This window comes from Hippopotamus amphibius, chromosome 16, assembly GCF_030028045.1.
Source record: "Hippopotamus amphibius kiboko isolate mHipAmp2 chromosome 16, mHipAmp2.hap2, whole genome shotgun sequence".
Lineage (NCBI taxonomy): Eukaryota > Metazoa > Chordata > Mammalia > Artiodactyla > Hippopotamidae > Hippopotamus > Hippopotamus amphibius.
In genome coordinates this window covers 17,562,904-17,580,608 of record NC_080201.1, presented here as the reverse complement: position 1 = coordinate 17,580,608, position 17,705 = coordinate 17,562,904, and the positions used below count along the sequence as shown (strand labels likewise).

The 17,705-nt window shown below is 44.1% G+C and overlaps 3 protein-coding genes across 7 annotated transcripts in view; 1 reads left to right on the top strand and 2 right to left on the bottom strand.

Annotated features, from left to right (window-relative positions):
- Positions 1 to 36: 36 nt before the first annotated feature.
- DERPC (DERPC proline and glycine rich nuclear protein) lies at positions 37 to 2,481 on the bottom strand. The gene has a single exon (XM_057711673.1). The coding sequence runs from the start codon at positions 2,479 to 2,481 to the stop codon at positions 859 to 861; it is 1,623 nt and encodes a 540-aa protein (XP_057567656.1). The 3' UTR covers positions 37 to 858.
- CHTF8 (chromosome transmission fidelity factor 8) lies at positions 37 to 10,307 on the bottom strand. 2 transcript variants are annotated; one of them, XM_057711674.1, is made up of 4 exons: positions 10,182 to 10,307; positions 3,476 to 3,533; positions 3,093 to 3,210; positions 37 to 2,702 (listed from the first exon to the last, which is right to left on the bottom strand). In XM_057711674.1, the coding sequence occupies exons 2-4, from the start codon at positions 3,496 to 3,498 to the stop codon at positions 2,478 to 2,480; spliced, it is 366 nt and encodes a 121-aa protein (XP_057567657.1). In that variant the 5' UTR covers positions 3,499 to 3,533; positions 10,182 to 10,307; the 3' UTR covers positions 37 to 2,477. The 2 variants fall into 2 exon arrangements, with proteins under 2 accessions (XP_057567657.1, XP_057567658.1); XM_057711675.1 differs by lacking the exon at positions 10,182 to 10,307 and adding an exon at positions 9,787 to 9,919 and having other exon boundaries at positions 2,478 to 2,702.
- UTP4 (UTP4 small subunit processome component) overlaps positions 10,172 to 17,705 on the top strand; it is a 27,858-nt gene continuing 20,324 nt past the window's right edge. Inside the window, exons 1-5 of one of the 4 annotated variants that reach the window (XM_057711666.1) lie at positions 10,172 to 10,376; positions 11,695 to 11,801; positions 13,915 to 14,106; positions 15,029 to 15,113; positions 16,540 to 16,629. In XM_057711666.1, the coding sequence (XP_057567649.1) occupies positions 10,187 to 10,376; positions 11,695 to 11,801; positions 13,915 to 14,106; positions 15,029 to 15,113; positions 16,540 to 16,629 (664 nt within the window). In that variant the 5' untranslated portion in view covers positions 10,172 to 10,186. Of the gene's footprint in view, positions 10,377 to 10,835; positions 11,018 to 11,640; positions 11,802 to 13,914; positions 14,107 to 15,028; positions 15,114 to 16,539; positions 16,630 to 17,705 lie in introns of those variants that run through there. The other 3 variants (XM_057711665.1, XM_057711667.1, XM_057711668.1) reach the window with 3 other exon arrangements.

Sequence of the window (17,705 nt, the reverse complement as noted above, 5' to 3'; positions counted from 1 at the left end):
CCTTCCCTGTGGAACAGGTAATAAAAAAGTGAAATCAACGGCCCTCTCATCCCATTTATTAAAGAAACAGTAAGAAAAGATACAATGCAGGAAAAACACCAACCATCCTTTCACATCAGGCTGAACGAAGCACAGTGATTTCTCCCCTTCATCCCCCCACCCCCACCCTGATTCCCATAATCCCATCCACATCAGTTTAATTTTGAGGTTCTTTGATCGGGTGCACCAGTGGAGAGGGAGCTGGATGAGCAGTGGAGCCTTGATTCTGGCCTCCCCTAAGTAAACCCCAGGAGGAGGCTGCAGGCCCAGTCAGCCAAGCAGAAACTGTATTTGGTGGATCTCTGAAGTGGGTGCACTTCCCTGTTCTGTGTTCAAGCCCCCAGGGGAAGGTATGGCGGTAGAGGATGACCAGGTCAGTGCTGCTGAAGCATGGTCCATTCACCAACGCAACATTTCTAGAAAGCAGTGAGCTGATTCTCCAGTGGTGAGCAGGGGACTACATATGAATTGGGACCTGCAGGCCAATGTATCCCTGAGGAAAAGTCCACAAGAACAATTCAAGAAACTAGTAAGAAACAAGGGGCAGAAAGCTGTGGGACAAAAGCACAGCAGGCTTCTGGAAGGCTGGAGTTCCTTCTCTCAAGGCGGGATCATTCCCACCTACCAAAGTCCATGTCCCACAGATAACATTTCACTTTCAGTCAAGAAAGACGCAGAGGGGAGAAAAAAGGCTCATTTGAACTTGAGCCCCAGCTATGTACTTCTGTAGCTCCGTATCTACCCTTTCACCTAAAACACAGCCCCTGCCCAGAACCACAGTGCCTGGAAACCAAGGTGGTCCTGGAGAGAAAGTGGTGTTTAAGGGGGTAACATTCCATTTGGGTACATTGCAGCCATTGGACCCCCTGGTCTGGGGAAAGCAGCTGGGTTTGTGCCAGGGAGGCTCCCCACTCTAGGAAATGGGACCAAAGTCTTGCTTACAGGACCATTCATCCTCGGAAAGGAAGCTGGGTTTAGACCCAGAGTCCCAGTTGGCCTTGCAAAAGGAGCTGGGTTCATACCCACAGGGCCTGCTGGCGAAGAGCCTAGGGGCCCAGGAGCTGACCTGGGGAAAGTAACCTGACCAGGGCCTAAGGGGCCAGTAGACCTTGGGAAGGTTGCTGGACTTGGACCCTGTAAACCAGTGGCCCTTGGGAAGTTAGCTGGGTTGGGGCCTAGTGGCCCAGAGGCTCTTGGGAAAACTGCTGGACTTGAGCCCTGGAGGCCAGCAGACCTCTGGAAGTTAACTGGGTTTGAAGCCAAAGTGTTAGAAGACTGAGAGAAGGCAGCTGGGTTCAATCCCCCTGAACCTGTCCCCCTTGGAAAGGGATTAGCATTTACTCCCATGGGGCCAGTGGGCCTCGAAAAATGAGCTGAATTAGGGCCAATGGGGCCAGGAGCCCTTGACATAGGAGATGGATTTGGCCCTGGAAGGCCAATTCCCCGGGAGCCAGGACCCGAGTTTGGGCCTATGGGGCCAGATATTCTGGCCATGGAAGATGGGCTTGTGCCCATGTTTCCAGAAGCCTGTGAGAAAGAAGCTGAATTTGCTCCTAAAAGACCCGCTGCTCTTAGAATGGGGGCAAGATCTAGGCCTTGAGGTCCAGCCATTCTTAAGTTAAGACCAGATCCTGTGCCCAAGAGGCCACCTGCTCTGGTATCCAGATTAGGGCCTGGGCCCAAGCCACCTGCCCTTGGGTTAGGCCCAAGGCCTGGGCCCAGGCCACTTGATCTTGGGTTGGGTCCAAGGCCAGGGCCTGGAAACATACCTGATCTCGGAGCAGGGTTTGTACCTACAAACCCTGATCTCAGGTTGGGACTTGGTCCGGGGCCCAGGCCAACGGGTCTAGGATTGGGGGGACCACTCCCAGAAGACAACAGGACGCCTGCTCTCAGGTTGGGTCCAGATCCAGGGCCCATGGAGCCACCACTTCTGGGGTCAGGACCTGTTCCCAGAAGACCACCTGGCCTTGGGTTGGACATAGGACCTGGCCCTGGGAGACCCCCTAACCTTGGGTTAGACAGAGGCCCTGGACCTGTAAGAGCCCCTACTCTAGCATTTAGAGCTGACCCTGGGCTTGGGCCCAAGAGACCACCCGGCCTTGGGAAAGAAACTGCACCTGTGCCAGTGGGATTCATCCCTCTTGGAAAAGAAGCCATGCTTGGGTCACGAGCACCAGCAGGGAAAGGTGCTGGATTTGAAGCCAATGAGCCTGATGAAGTTGGAAAAGGAGATGGGTTCCTTGGAAATGGGGCCAAATTTCCACCAAGAGAACCGGTTGCCATAAGGAAGGGATCTGAGTTCATACCCAGCGGGTGGCCTGTGTTTAAAACAGGACCCCCTTGTGGTCCCAGGGAACCGTCCAGCCGTCCTCGAGGTGGCAGCGGAGCACGAGTCCAAGGAGTTGGCCGCTCTCTAGGGAAAATCCGGGGTTCTTTCATACTTTCTTAGGGACGTTGGTGATAATGGGCTTGGGGCGAGTTTTGAAAAGGATCTTGTTTTTGATGAGTGCTGTCACCAGGTACCGGGTGCCACTCTCGCAGCCGAGTTCATCACAATCCTGCTCCCCGGGAGTGTGTTTAACAAGGACGGCAAAAGGTTTCTCCAGGTGGATGATTTTCCCATAAAGGATATGATGCCCCACGATCAGCACAGGGATTCCCTTTGGCAGAACAAGAATGAGATGCCTGAGGTTCAGGGCAAGGTCATAACATTCAGGTGCCTTCTAGAGATGTTCCTGGGAGGCAGTGCTGGCACCTCCACTCCCTCTACCACTGCTGAGAAGCCACAATGGACAACCCACCCTCATATCCTTTTCAGTCTTTCTAGCCCCAGGAAAGAGAATTTCTACTTTCAGAACTGTGACCTTTCCAGATTCCCCAAAGCTAAATCTCCCTGCTACTGCAGAGGAGGGGGGAGAGAACAAGCAGATGGCTTAGCTAGACCTTGAATAACAAACCTGAGGGCAGTCCTCACTCTGCGTCCTGGGAGCACCACCTTGGTGTAGCTTGCTTTCCTGAGGCATTAGGCAGGGAAAGAAAAGTCCCCTCACCTCAGTGGTGTAATGTAGGTCTCCCAGGAGGTTTCCAGCTAATCCAGTGCTGTAGCGAGCCTCGATCTCCCCCTGTAGCTCCATCAGCACCCATTCTGCCAGGCCTCCAGCCCCAGCACTGCAAGCAAAGGGCTGGCGGTTACAATATTTTGGAGGGGTGAAGGATAAATAATAGTGTCCTGCACCACCACTCAAGGCCCAAGGAACTCTGTTGAGCATGAGTTCTTGGGAAATTGGGCAGTGCTAGGCACTGAACTAGAAATTGAAATGCAAGGATTTGTGTGCAAGATGCACCTGAGGACCCCAATTCTTCCCGGGAAATTTCAAACCTATACAGCCCTAATCATTCAAGCGAAATTAAGTAAGTCTCAAAATATACTCACCTGGAAATGACAATCTGCACCATGAGCTTTCCGTCTTTAAAAAGCAACTGAAAATAAGCTGTAGAGGAAAAAGAGTTTTTTTAGGATAATAATAGCTAACATTTGTCACTGACTGTGTGCTAGACATTTTTCTAAGTGCTTTAGACACATTTAGTTTCATTCCCCTAACAACTGTATAACATGTAAATTTTTAAAACTAACATTGTACATACAAAATTGCTTGCTTCAGATCACCAAGGGTAAACTACAGTGTGGAAAGTTAACAGATATCACAACTGTGTTCAAGGTCACATAGCTACTGGTCAACAAGCCAGGATCTGAACCCAAGACATACACTGTAGCGCCCACACTCTTGGCCAGTATGCTAACTTGCCTTTCTCAAAGATGTATTTTCCATTTTGCATATTTCTAAAAAACTAAGGAATTCTTTTAGATTTTACTTTTTCATTTGTTGACGATATAAATGTCCTGTGCCACTTTGGTTATCTTATTTCAAGGTTCAAAGGATCTCTTTTAACTAAAAGCCAAGAGAACAGAAAAGGTCCTTCAGACAAACCAATGAATGGTAAGCTGATTTCTGACATGATTCTCATCAAACACCCTGCCCACCTTTCTTCACTTAGACACTAACATACCGTGACGCTTAACTTACTTTCATCTTATACAATGGCACCACCTGGTGGCAAGTCTGCAGTACTCTAAAAGAATGAGTTAAGATGGGACATTTTTGCCTGAAACAACTGGCTTCTCTTGTACTTGTCTTCCTGAGAAGGGTAGGTTAATTTGGCCCCACCTCCACCATCAACAGAACAACCAAGTGCACTTTTAATATTCTTCCAAGGTTTCTTGAAGGAGAAAGACTAACAATTTAAAATCAGAAGGTCTAAACTCAGGTTCTGGCCTGTAATGTGGAACTCTTTAAATGCCATCATACACAAGTCACTTAATGACTGTGGGGCTAAAACCTAGATTGTCTGACATTTAACTATTATGAACACCAACTATAACATATGTGGAAATGCTTTAATGACTAACATATAGCTATTTTTTTAAAGGACAGGATAAATATATCAGCATTTCCACACTATAATTGTGAGTAAAATTTAGAGAATGGTTAGGTACGTTTTAGCCATGAATCAAAAAAGGCTTAAGGGCTTCCCTGGTAGTGCAGTGGTTAAGAATCCGCCTTGCCAGTGCAGGGGACACGGGTTCCATCCCTGGTCCAGGAAGATTCCATACGCCGCGGAGCAACTAAGCCCTGCCGCAACTATTGAAGCCCGTGTGCCCAGAGCCCATGCTTGGCAACAAGAGAAGCCACCACAATAAGTCTGTGTACTGCAATAAAGAGTAGCTCCCACTCCCCACAACCAGTGAAAGCCCGCGCGTAGCAACAAAGACCAAACACAGCCAAAAATAAAATAAGATTTAAAAAAACTTAAAAACAAAAAAGGCTTAATAATTGAAACTGAAGTTGTGAAATTTCTAAAGGTTAATAAATGCATAGATTGAGAAAGTTCTTGTAAATAAGCTTTTGATGATTGATGATACAGTATATTTTCCTTGATAAGCGTAAGTTATAGTAAAATACAGGTGGTTTCAGAGAAGCAATAAAGTGTTCACACACATACACATTTTAGGAAAATCATGGCAGGGAAGGAGATTAATCTTTAAGACCTCTGACCACATGTTTGAGATAGGAATGTGCGGACTGTTTAGGAAAAGGGGATGTAGAAATATTTTCAGTGCATTCCCCACTTCCTGGACAGTCTCCTGTCAGAACAGGAATTCAAAACAGTGGCCTAAGGGGAATTTTCTGGTGGTCCAATAGTTGGGACCCAGCACTTTCACTGCCGTGAGCCTGGGTTCAATCCCTGGTCAGGGAACTAAGATCCTACAAGCCATGTGGTGTGGTCAAAAAAATAAAAACGAAAACAAAAAACATAAAAAACAGTGGCCTAAGTGGGTAAAGGAAAATAGATGCCTGGTAGCTGGGTCAGAGTAGCTGCACCTCCATACTTGGCACCTGTGCTTCAATGAGCACACACAGTTCTCTATCCACTTGTGCAGGAGGCCCTGCATGAGTACACCTACCGATACTGGCAGACATCTAGAAATTCTCCTAAAAATAAGAATTCTGTGGCCTAAAAATCTGTGCTAGACCTACTGAGATGCTGGCGATGTGAATACAAGTGAAGTTCACATCCAGCTTACAAGAGCCTAGCTCACAGGAACCTGTGGACTGATATGGCTACATTTATGTACATGAGGGTGTATTTACCAAGTTAGTAAGTAAGTAATGTAGGGGAAGGCATCCCTTTGGTGAATTTTAAAATTCTACTTTAGCACCTTAATCCTATCAGCTGAATCAGATTATTCTTTCTCTTGTTCCTTGCTCTAGGCAACTGTTCTCTAGAGTAGGTATGTATACCTGGGTACTTCACTAATAACACACCTGATGGAGGCAACAGGGAATATGTATTCCACTTAGTGTGGAGATGACTAAAGATATGAGAACATGCAGCCCAATCTGTCCCCATCCCCTTGAGAGTAGGCAGAAAAAGTTAGTAGGAAAACAAAGCGGTGAAGAAGTATAATACAAGTCAAATCCTAGTAATAATGAGTAACATTATAATGAACATTTTCTGTATATCAAAAAAAAAAAAAGATTTCTAAGACTTCAGTCTCAACTCATTTCAACAACACTTAAAAATAACCAGAGCAATTTCTAAGCGTTTGTTCTCAGGGACTGCTTGCGTAGAAACTGCACAAGAGCAACATCTGAAGGCAGTTTGATGAATGCACCATATCAAATCTTGAAACTAAAAGGAGTCAATGGAAGAGACTGCCCAGCACCTCTCTCTCAACAGCCTTGAGTTTAATCCCAGATTAGGACCAACTAACTGGTCTTTGGCTAAGAATAATTCCAAGTTCCTGTAGAGCCAGGAAGAACTTTATGATGTCACTTTTCAAAAAGATGTTTAAATTCAATACAGAGTGGAGTCTCACAGGCTACAACTACAGTATGGACTTGGACAGACGGGAAGGTATGGAAAAAACCAAACATCTTTCCTCTGCAAAGAATTATTTTGACTCCCTAGCCCCCCTTATAAAAGGGGGAAATTTTTTTTCTACTCAATTTTTCAGGGCTTTTACATAGCTAAACAAACTAAATATATAAGTTCTATATTCTTTAATCAAATGACTTTAGTATGTAAGGAAACTTTTTAAAAAGCACTCTGTAAATTTTAACTTCTAATTTTTTCCCTTAAAGAGAGGGAAAAAAAAGCCTTTTGGGGGGGGATGGCACTTCAGATTTTGAGAGATATTATCTAAGAAATTTCTAATATCTCAGGTTGCCCCAGATCACCCCTCATCATAGGACCTGGCGTTACTCTGGAGGTCCTGGGTAAAGTCAAGACACTATTGTTTCTCAAGACATTGGTCCTGATGACTTCAAGACCCCTGATCAAATCACAGAGTGGCAAAGGAACCCACACTCTGAGAACACCCAGATTCACAATGGGAGCCCTTATCAAAACTCAAAAGATTTGTATGAAATCAGACCAAATGTGGAATACATTTATTTAACTGTCATTTTGAAGTTAGTTACTATTAAAGTTATTAAAAATCTGAAAAATCAAAGTGCCACCACAATTTCTTAGTTAAGAAAAAGCTTCATTTCTCACATAAACCTTTTCGAATATTTATCTGGATTTTCTCTTTTCATCCTGAAAACAATCCTATGATACAGGAACTATCACTCCCATTTTACAGTGAGGAAACAGGCTTAGAAAAGCTAAAGGTTAAAGAACTGGTCAAACAGCTAGTAAGTGGCAGAGGGGGAATGTGAACTCTAAACTCCACAACTCGGCCTCTCCTGCAGCGCTCTCACACAGACCCCTCTCATGCAGGACATCTGTATGAGAACTTGCTTTACAAACATTAGCCTTTCTCATAGCATCCCCCACAAGATGGCAAATAAAGCACCTAAGAGGAAGATCTTATATATCTTGCCACCAAAGTACCTACAACATCTGTGGGGCAGGCAGTTTAAAACAAATAAGCCTGCTTTTCATCATATCCAATTGATGAGATGTAGGTTTCTGAAATTCTTAGAGATGTACTCAAGGTCACCTCCAGGATTCAAAACTACAGCCCAAACTTGTTTCCTTAGTGTAAGGAAAAATAAGTCAAAAGAACAGAGCACATTCTTTGTCACAGATTCATCTCCTACAAAATTTCTTATCCACTGGTTTCTGAACTGTTAAATTGTTATTACTAAGGTCTTACAGAAAACAGCATAAGCAATGATACTGATAATGGTAACTGCCCCTTAAATAAAATGTAGCAGAAGAAAGTGTGGTATGTACATTAAACAGAACATGCAACTTTTACTGAAACAAGGGGCTCTGACTCAAAGATTTAACCCAACTACACATAAACTTTATCAGAGCTAAACAATGTTTTATAAATTGTTTTCATTAGGTCCTTTCATCGTTTTTTAAGAGAAAGGAAATAAAGGCTTTAACTTTACAATTCTTAATTTTTAAAACTTCATTATTTGTATTTAAAAAAATTAAATGTTACATAAAATGTCTGCAAATTGCTGGGCCAACAATTAGCATTTATTGAGTTCTTAATCAGTCCCTGGGGCTACTCTTTGTGTTTAGGGATTCAGTGTCAGACCTGGGCTCTGTAATTCTGCCACTTATCTAGCCTGTGTATGACAGGGGGTAATATAATCTCATCTTGCAGTTTCTCCAACAATAAATTGAGCATAAAAAAGAAACTATCTTAAAGGGTTGTTGTGAGCATTATATGAAGTTATGAATGTAAAGTCCTCAGCACAGGGCCTAACACATGGTAAAACTTTAGGGTCAAGCTATTGATTACCTGGAGGAACATGGCATTTTCTTAATACACGTCCAACAGAATGACTTTATACTACTCTGTGTAATTATTATTTTAATGTTCATAGTGGACTAAAAGTTTATCAGAATAAAATTAAGTTCACACAATGGGAGGACAATTCAAATATGGCAGTCAGGGTTCACCAAACTGCTTTAGGGATTAAGTTCTGGAAGATTTTTTCTCTATGCATGATAACTATTTGTGTGTGCCTTTCCATCAAATGAACAATTCAGGAACTTTCATATACAACTCAATACAGATTACTTTTATTAGCAGTATTATTGTGGTTTTGTGACTGGCGAGGATAGTCCAGGTTTCAAAGGGAAGATCTTTTCTCTTGACAGCCTTATGTCATTAAACGCTAAAAATCCAGTTTCTAAATGAGAAGCTTGCTCTCCTCCAAAAAAGGGGCCATGGAGGGTAGGTGGAACTGAATGCTTCCAAACTTTTCATTAGTGAAGAGTGTGTTCAAAAACGTGTGTGGACACTATGCATAGACGTGGTACTTTCCCATCACATTTTAAGATTCCCATGATGGAAGGAATCAATTACTGGTATCTGTAGACAATAGGTAGAAAAGATGGCTTCAGTCGATCTGAGTTACTCCAGTTTTCTCCATCTTCTGCTACTCTGCGGTCCCATCTACCCTTTGTCCTCTTACTGCTGTGGCCCTATCTTCCCCAAAGCCCCTTCCTTCATAGCTCTGCTTGAGGTCTCCCTCTATACCGGACTGCCCTCCCACCAGACCCCATCTTCTCCAACCTCTCCCCCCACCCCTCTCCCTCCAATTTGAGCTACAAACACTTCCTATTTCTAGCCCCGCCCACTTTCTGGGACTTCTGCATCCGCTTCCCCTCTCTTCTCCACCCCCTCCAAATTATCCCCCGACTTTCTCTACAACCTCTTACCAAGCTGCTTAACCCTTTCTCCTACCTCCCGAGGAAACTATTCTTTTAACTGCCTTTCTCCACTCCCCACCCCCGGAATAGTCCTTCCAAACCGTTCACCCTCCCCCCAATAAACGTTATTCCTCTACCACCCTCATTTTCCAAATCGTTCTCTAGTCCCCCCCTCAATCCTTAAGTACTTCGCACCTGCAGGACCCGACTCCACCCCACTCTCCTCCCGTCTCTCACTCCGCCCACAAAAGCAGCTGGATCCCTCTCCAGGCTGTCTCTTCCTTCCAATCACCCTCCCTATTCCCACTCCCGGCAGCTTCGCCCCCACGATTTAAAATGTCCCCTCGAAGGAACCTCACAGTCCTTACCCCCACCCCCACCCCGCTAAGCCCCCTATCTGATGTTCCCGCTACTTTCTAGGTTCCAGTGCCACCCCACTCTCGCAAGCATCGCGCGCCGGGCTCCCTCCGCACCCAGGCAAGAGCCCCTTTCCGCACATACCTCGAGGTTCCGGCCCGCGCCGCCCCCTTCTCCGTCCTCCGCCCGCGCTCGGCCACTCTTTCCGCCCTTCTCCCGCTCCGCCCTGCTCGCTCCCTTCCTTCCCTCCGCCTCGCGACTCCACACCGCTCCCTGCTCCACAATTCCCGGCCCTGCTCCCCGGGGGCCCCGCCGGGTCGCCGCCACCTCCGCGCGGCCCTCCCCGCTCCCCTCCCCCTTCCCGGCCTCCCCTCCCCCGCCCGCCGCTCCCCGCCCCTCGGCTCGCCATTCTTCTCCTCCAGCCGCGCGCCCCGCCCGGCCCCAGCTCCCTAGCTTCCCGCTCCCTCGCCCCCTCGCCCCCGTTCCCGGCTCGGCCCTCGCTCCCCACGGCCTCCCGCGCTCCCTGCCCGCGGCCTGACCTGCAATGGCGGCCGCCGAGCGCGGCGCCGCGCGGCCAACGGGCGACAACCGAACCTCCCGCCGCCGTCGCCGCCGCCGCGAGCACTGCCTGCGCACTTCCGGCCTTGCGCCGCTAGCACTTCCGGGGCAGAGCGCGCGTGCACGTGGGGCCGGGGTAGAGAAAGCGGAGCGCAGAGTGGCGAGCTCATCCGCCGGTGAGTTGAGGAAGGGGCTTGGGAGCGGGGATGGGATGAGGGGAGGTGGAGTTGGAGCGGGCGCGGCCTGCTGTGGGTCGGCGCCCCGCGGAGCTCGCCGGTTCCTTTGTGCGCCTTGTGCCGGGGCCGGGCGGGGGCTACTCCGGAGATCCCTGGAGAGGGAAGGGGCGCCTGAGAAGCACTCTTGGCTGGGCCGGGCCGAACGCGCCTGCTCAGCCGGCAGCTTCCTCACCCTGAAGGGAGGCGAGTAAGGCGCGACCCAGACCCGAGCGCGTATAAGGGCGGCGGCGGGCGGGGGTTAGAGGGAGTAGTTGACAGATGCCGGACCAATCCTGCCGCTTCCTCCCCTTGAGAAGCTCTCGGTTCTTCCTGCCCCATCAGCCCCACTGTCACTACCGCAGGTGAGTCTGTGATTTGCAAGCTTGGCATGTAGTAGAGAAAGAGGTGTTTGCCAACGTGCAGATTCCTAGCCCTCCCCACGTCCCAAAAGTTTGGAATTGTGGAGCTATGGAATAGGACCCGGAATCCTGCATTTTTTAAAACCATTTTTCGAGGTAATTTTGATACGGGAATTATGCGGACCTGACTTTGAGAGACTTCTTTAGGCTGTCAACATTTCTTGCTTCTTTAGAATGGTCGAGGTGAGTATCCTCCTCTTCACCACCCCCACCTCGACCCCCAGAAATCTCACGCACAAAATGCAAAAGAGACCTTAGTTCTGCCTCGAATACGACTGGTGAGCTCTGTGGCTCCATTCAAGTGCACACTTCCAGTTAGAGAATGAGGTTATGTTCAGTTTTTGCTCTCAGATCACGTTTTAGATTCTCACCCCTCTTTTCCTGGACCACTTCCTTCAGGCATTTGTCAGGATTGCTAGGAGTCTGGGTGATGTGATGCTCTATGTGTTGATCTTTTAATTTTGTTGTTGAAGAATCCTGAGCTTCTGGAGACTATTTGATACTTTGTGGGCCATGAAAGCATCATTAGTTGGATATTTAGAAATGAACCTCGGTCGGAATTCCCTGGCGATCCAGTGGTTAAGACTCTGAACTTCCACTGGAGGGGGGTGGGGCTTCCATCCCTGGTCAGAGAACTGAGATCCCACATGCTGCCTGCCCCCCCCCCCCGAAAAAAAAGTGGGAAAAAAAGATAGAAATGAACCTTGGTGAGATATAGTTGGAGTCTTCCACCTAGAACAGTGGTAATAAGAAACAAGAGGTGTGACGTACCTGCTGTTTAACAATGATTCTTTTTCTTCCCCCAGGAATGGGTGAATTTAAGGTCCATCGAGTACGTTTCTTTAATTATGTTCCATCAGGGATCCGCTGTGTGGCTTACAATAACCAGTCAAACAGATTGGCTGTTTCACGAACAGATGGCACTGTGGAAATTTATAATTTGTCAGCAAACTACTTTCAGGAGAAAGTAAGTCATTTGGGAGCCTGATTTGGTTAACGTTTTTGAGCTTACTGTTTTTCTTAAATTCACTTCTGCAAAATCTTCTGTGTCTTGTGTATTCAAAGAGATCAAAAGAAAATGACTCTCCTCTGCTCTCTCTGGAGTTGTTTAGAACCACATGACAAATATGCAGTCTCTCGTCTGACTAATGAGCTTAGAGTTTTGATCTGTGCGATGTTAGTTGTAAAGATGCTGCGTAGGAATCGTGGTGCTCACTGTCCTTTGGAAAATCAGGTTTGCTAGATCTGTTGGGCACAATAAGAAGAGAAATTGTCAAGACCGTTGCTTCATATCAGTCTCTGAACCACTGTAACTTTGGTAAAGTGGCATTTTGTGCTATGTGTCAGTACCCATTTCATTGTCAATTCAGAAAAAATGACGAGACATTTTAATATCAAACTTTTTGGTGGTGCGATAGCAGGAAGATGGATTCCTAAGTTCACCTGTCTGAGAGAAGGTAGATTTATATGCCTTATGTTTGGGAGTAAAGAAGATTTTAAATTAGGTATAGTACCCTTCGGGTGTATGCAAGGGGCTGTTACAGCAGCATGTTTTTCAAAGGCATTGATTACTGATTTTAGGTGCAACAAAATAATTCAGTTCACATTTATTGAGTCCCTTCCATGCCCTAGGCACTGTGATATAAATGAATAGAAGGAAAAATGAGTGAATTCAATGCCCTGCAGCTTAGTACTTGGAATGTAGGCACTCTGTAAATGTTTCTAAATGACCGAGTGGCGAGTTATTAGGCATTAAGATGAATATCTGAGGCCCTACCTTCAAGGAGCTCAAAATCCACTGGGGGAAAGATGAGTATACAGTTTTTTAAACAGTGTGCTAAATTTTATGGTAGACCTAAGCACAGGCATAGAATCTTAGTGGAGAGATGCCTTACTCTCATGAGGTGGGTTTAGGATTCCTGGAATGGGATGACTCACTGAGCTGACCCTTGGAGCACTAATAGGAGTTAAGAAATTGCTGGTTACCACAAATGAGTCACAGTTGTAGAGTGAGAAACGTGTTGTGGTACATGCTTGCTGCATCCTATGATTTTTCTTGTTTATGATAATTGTAATTATATAATAGTTTATATATATGTGTTCTTCCCTGCTGAACTTTAAATTTTATGAAAACAGGGACCTTGTCAGTGACATTCATGGCCGTATTCTCAGCATTTAGCAAGTGCCCAGTACAGAGACACTGCTTAGTTACTATATGTTGAATGAATAAGTCAACCAGTCTTTACCTAGTACCTCTTATTTTCCTCTCCCATCTGTTTTCTTTTTTCTTGAACAGTTAATTCAGTCTAGTCTTCCACTTTCTCCATGTTCCCTTCCCTGCTATTGAAGATTGCTTAGCTCTCCTGATCACTCTCAGAACAAGAAAACATTGTATCTTTGAGACTGAAGAGCAGAGACTAGGAGTAAGGAAACCTACTTTCATGTCATTGACTTTGGCACTTTGCGCAAGCCACTTAATTTACAAGTACTTTCCCTTTTCAAGTTTAGATATGAAAAAATTATACCTCCTCATTCCCATTTGTATCAAGCAGATATAAGAATAAAGTTCCTTGATAGGATGAATGTTTTTTGAGTGCTAAGAAAACACTTAGAAATCTGAGACTTGAATGAAAAGCTGGAGCGAGCTGCATTCATTTATTTTATTTTAATTTTTTAAACAGCTTTTAACTGGTAAAATTGACACACTATAAGCAGCATGTATTTAAAGTGTACATATTGATAACTTTTGACATGTATACACCTTTGAAATCATCACTCAATCAAGGTAATTGCAATGATTTTTTAAAATTAGATACATCAGATACAGTTGCATACAAACTTTGTCTGAAAAGATTTTTCAGAACAAGTCCTAATAAAAGAAACAAAACCAACTGTATAAGTAACTAAAATGTGAACCTGAAAAAAATGAAAATGTCACTAACATGATCTTCAGATAGTGTAAAACCTCACACTAATTATTTCTAGAGAGGCAATTTGATTTTCACCCTTTTGCCTGTGACCACTCAGTGCTAGTAGCTGATGAATTCATGGTGGGTTGAGAAGTTATGGTGTTTCTGTAGTTTTTCCCAGGTCATGAGTCTCGGGCTACAGAAGCTCTGTGTTGGGCAAAAGGACAGCGACTGTTTAGTGCTGGACTCAATGGAGAGATCATTGAGTATGATTTGCAAGCATTAAACATCAAGTATGCTATGGATGCCTTTGGAGGACCCATTTGGAGCATGGCTGCCAGCCCCAGTGGCTCTCAACTTTTGGTCAGTAAGCAACTATTGGTAATTCAAACCAAGATTTCTCTTGTCCCCATGTAAACTTTCTTCCCTGTGTTCATGGGAAGGTGAAGTTACATTATGGCATGTAGCAACTCCAGTCTGAGCTGGATTCCAGCAACCAATTGTATCTGGATTCCAATACAAGATGTAAGATTGGGGTTGTCATTGGGGCTTTAAAGGTCCCTCATCCTTTTGCACCCTTTCTTCTGCCACTTTGGACCCTGATAATTCATTTATGAAACCAGAGCTTTCAGTTTGGTTCAGCATTTCCCGAACTGTGTTCTTTGGACTCGGGAGATGTAGAAACTTTTATATTTTGTTGTGCTTTGTGTTTTATGATCAATTTTGTTTCAGAAATATGGCATACTAAATCCTTCTGTAGATTCACAACAAACGTTAGTATATTAAAAGTTCTTATGGATCCTTCTACAAGTTAACTTGTGGAACCACGTTTCCCAAAAAATGTTTGAGCACAGTCTTAAGACTTTCCTCCCCTATTTATACCATTAGAATAGGTACTTTCAGAGATTTAGTTTTCTGTGATGAGTTTATGATTTTTTTTTTAATTTCTACTGTTTTACAGTATCTTGACATAGCTCCATTTAGGTGACACAGTTAATGGGTTGTTTCTTTAGGCCGTGGGTGTCTAGCAGAGACATGCTGTGAAATCGTATTTCTCCTCCATGTCCCGTGCGGCAATTGGACCACTAATTGGCCTGCTTTCTGGCCAGGACATGAAAGCTGCCAGGGACACACTACCAGTTTCTTGGTACCACTACTTTTTTCCTCTCACAAACTATTTTTCAGAGTAAGTGTTAGCTTGAGGGAGGAAATGTATATATTTGTAAATATATATGTTTAGTTCTATAAAATGCTTTCTTTATTTTTACCCCCTTTTCCATAATAGGTTGGCTGTGAAGATGGATCTGTGAAGCTATTTCAGATCACCCCAGACAAAATCCAGTTTGAAAGAAATTTTGATCGTCAGAAAAGTAAGGGTTATTTGTGGTGGGGCAGTGAGTAGCCTTAATCTGAAGTTATATTTCTGTGCCACTGGGGATGGGATATTTTCCCAGGGGTCCAGGTAACATTTCGTCTTCATGCTAACTTTCTGTGAGTGCCAGGTATGTATGTGCCTAGAGGCTATCCTTCGCTCAGGCTCTCTCTGTTGTGTAGCATAGCTGTGATCGCCTGGTTAAGTAATGATACAGAAAACTAGCAGTCCATAGTAGGAGAGTGAGTGTTTCTGTGTAAATCAGTTTGTTAGTTCTCACTTATTTTTGTGACGTTTTAACAAATGTGCATAAAGTCTCAAAACTAGGATTTTTCTTTGGAAGCTGTGGTTCTCAGTTCTGCTAGTACATTCACGTTGAATGGGGGAACTTTATAAACAATTGCCCCTGTTGCAGCTGGATCGACCAACACACTGACTTCCAGAACAGAGGTTGGGAAGCTATTTCTGTGAAGACACCAGCTAGTAAATATTGCAGGCTTTTTGCAGGCCATATAGTCTCTGCTGACTCTTGTCATTATAGCACCACAGTAGCACTACATGGTACTTAAACAAATGGGCCTGGTTGTGCTCTGGTAAAATTTCATTTACAAAAACAGGTGGTGGCCCTGATTTGGCCTTTGAGCCATAGTTTGTGGACTCCTATTCCAGAGAGTAGTATCTGATGTGTTCCCTGTGTCCAATAGTAATATTTATCCTCTGCTAATCAGATCCCTGTATTGTTTGTTTTTAATATCTTTCAGGTGTTCTTTTTTTATTACAAAGGTAATACAATGCTTATTAAAAATTTCATGCATTTAGCCAAGTATGAAAGAGAAAATAAGTGTCTCATTTCACTCTGTAGACCACATTTTAGAACTAATCTAGACTTTGCTTGGACTTGCTTTTCAGCTTATTTTCTCATTTGATAGATCACAGACATCTTTCTATGTCAGTCATGCCAGTCGGCATGGCATTCCATTTTATGGTGTTCCATCATTTACTTAACCGAGCTCCTACTGATGGATGTTAATTTTTTTTACTACTACAGCCAGTGCCGTAATGAACATCCTTATATATACTTGGGCACTCCTGTAAATATTTCTCATTGATTAAATTCCCTGTGCAGCTACTATGCCAAATATGCATGCTTAAATTTTGTTAGGTTACTACCAGATCACCCTCAAAAAGTTGTGCTTATTTACATTACCATCAACCATTTATCCATTATTAAAAGTAAGTATCAAATATGTCATCATGGGTCCCAGGGCAAAGTTGTTCCTCACCTGTTGTAAAACAGTTATAAGAGTGCAGTAGATGAGCTCTAAGACGCTAGCCCTGTAGGTCATTGTGGAAGGAGAACTCAGTTACTCTTTGCTGTATATTTATGTGCATGTCACTTTCTCTTTTGTTGTTCAACTCCCAAGGTCGAATCCTGAGTCTCAGCTGGCATCCCGCTGGTACCCACATTGCATCTGGCTCCATAGACTACATTAGTGTGTTTGATGTCAAATCAGGTGACTGTTTTTCTCAGTTCATTTGGGGTGTGGGTCTTGTTTGTCAGATTCACATTTCTGGATTTCCAAAAGCTTGTGACCTTATGCTTTCATGAACCTTCTGAGATTCACCATGAATTTTACTTCTTTCTTGGATTACAACTGCTACTTTTTGGGGAATCTTGGTTCTTCAGTGGAATACAATATTTTTCATCATAAGAATTCACACTCAAATTTGCCTCAACCAGTAAGACATTTACTATGAATAACCAGTAGAATACCTGTTTATACATACCAGTTCTTTGTAAAAGTGGGTGTCTGTCTTTGAGGAATGTAAGATCTTGGTACCATAGTTGGTGAGACTTGAGATCAGAAAGAGAGAGAACAACATACTTCTTCTGTTCTTGGCCTGGAGAATTGGCTGAAGGATTCCTTCATTGATGAGACTGACTTCAACTTGTTAGGTGGCCGTGTCTGTACTCCCCTCTAAGATAAGAGGAAACACAGGGCAGGCATGTCGCCTTTTTCTTTTTCCTTAGTGCTTAAGCAAGTTTTTTTTATTGTTATCAATTATATGTGCATATAGTCAAAGAATTCCTTAAGCCTTGTTACAAAAAAGCAGGAGTCCCCCTATATCCTTTCTCCCACTCCTCAAAGGCAACCACCTGCAACTCTTAGCTAATTCTTTCTGTATATATCTTTATGCTATACATAGTATGCCTAAAATGCTTTATTTTTTCAGTTTTAGCCCATTATTTATTGACTTCCACTCTTTAACCCTCTTTCTCTGCCATGTACCCATATTTCCTCCTGATCCTCCCAGGGTGGTTATGTTATAACCATGTTCAGATTAGCAATTGATGTTTTTATTCTTAGACTATATAGATACTACTTGCATAGTAAATTTTTTTTCCTATATGGTTTTTGTTAATACTGTGTGTCTGTCTCTGGCTCTCTTATATATATGTGTGTGTGTGTATGTGTGATTGAGATATATATAGATATATATATAGATAGATCTCACTAAATCATCTCCACATTCTTCCAGTTGTATAACTTGGGTTCAGCTACATCTGGTTTTCTTTTTCTTTCTTTTT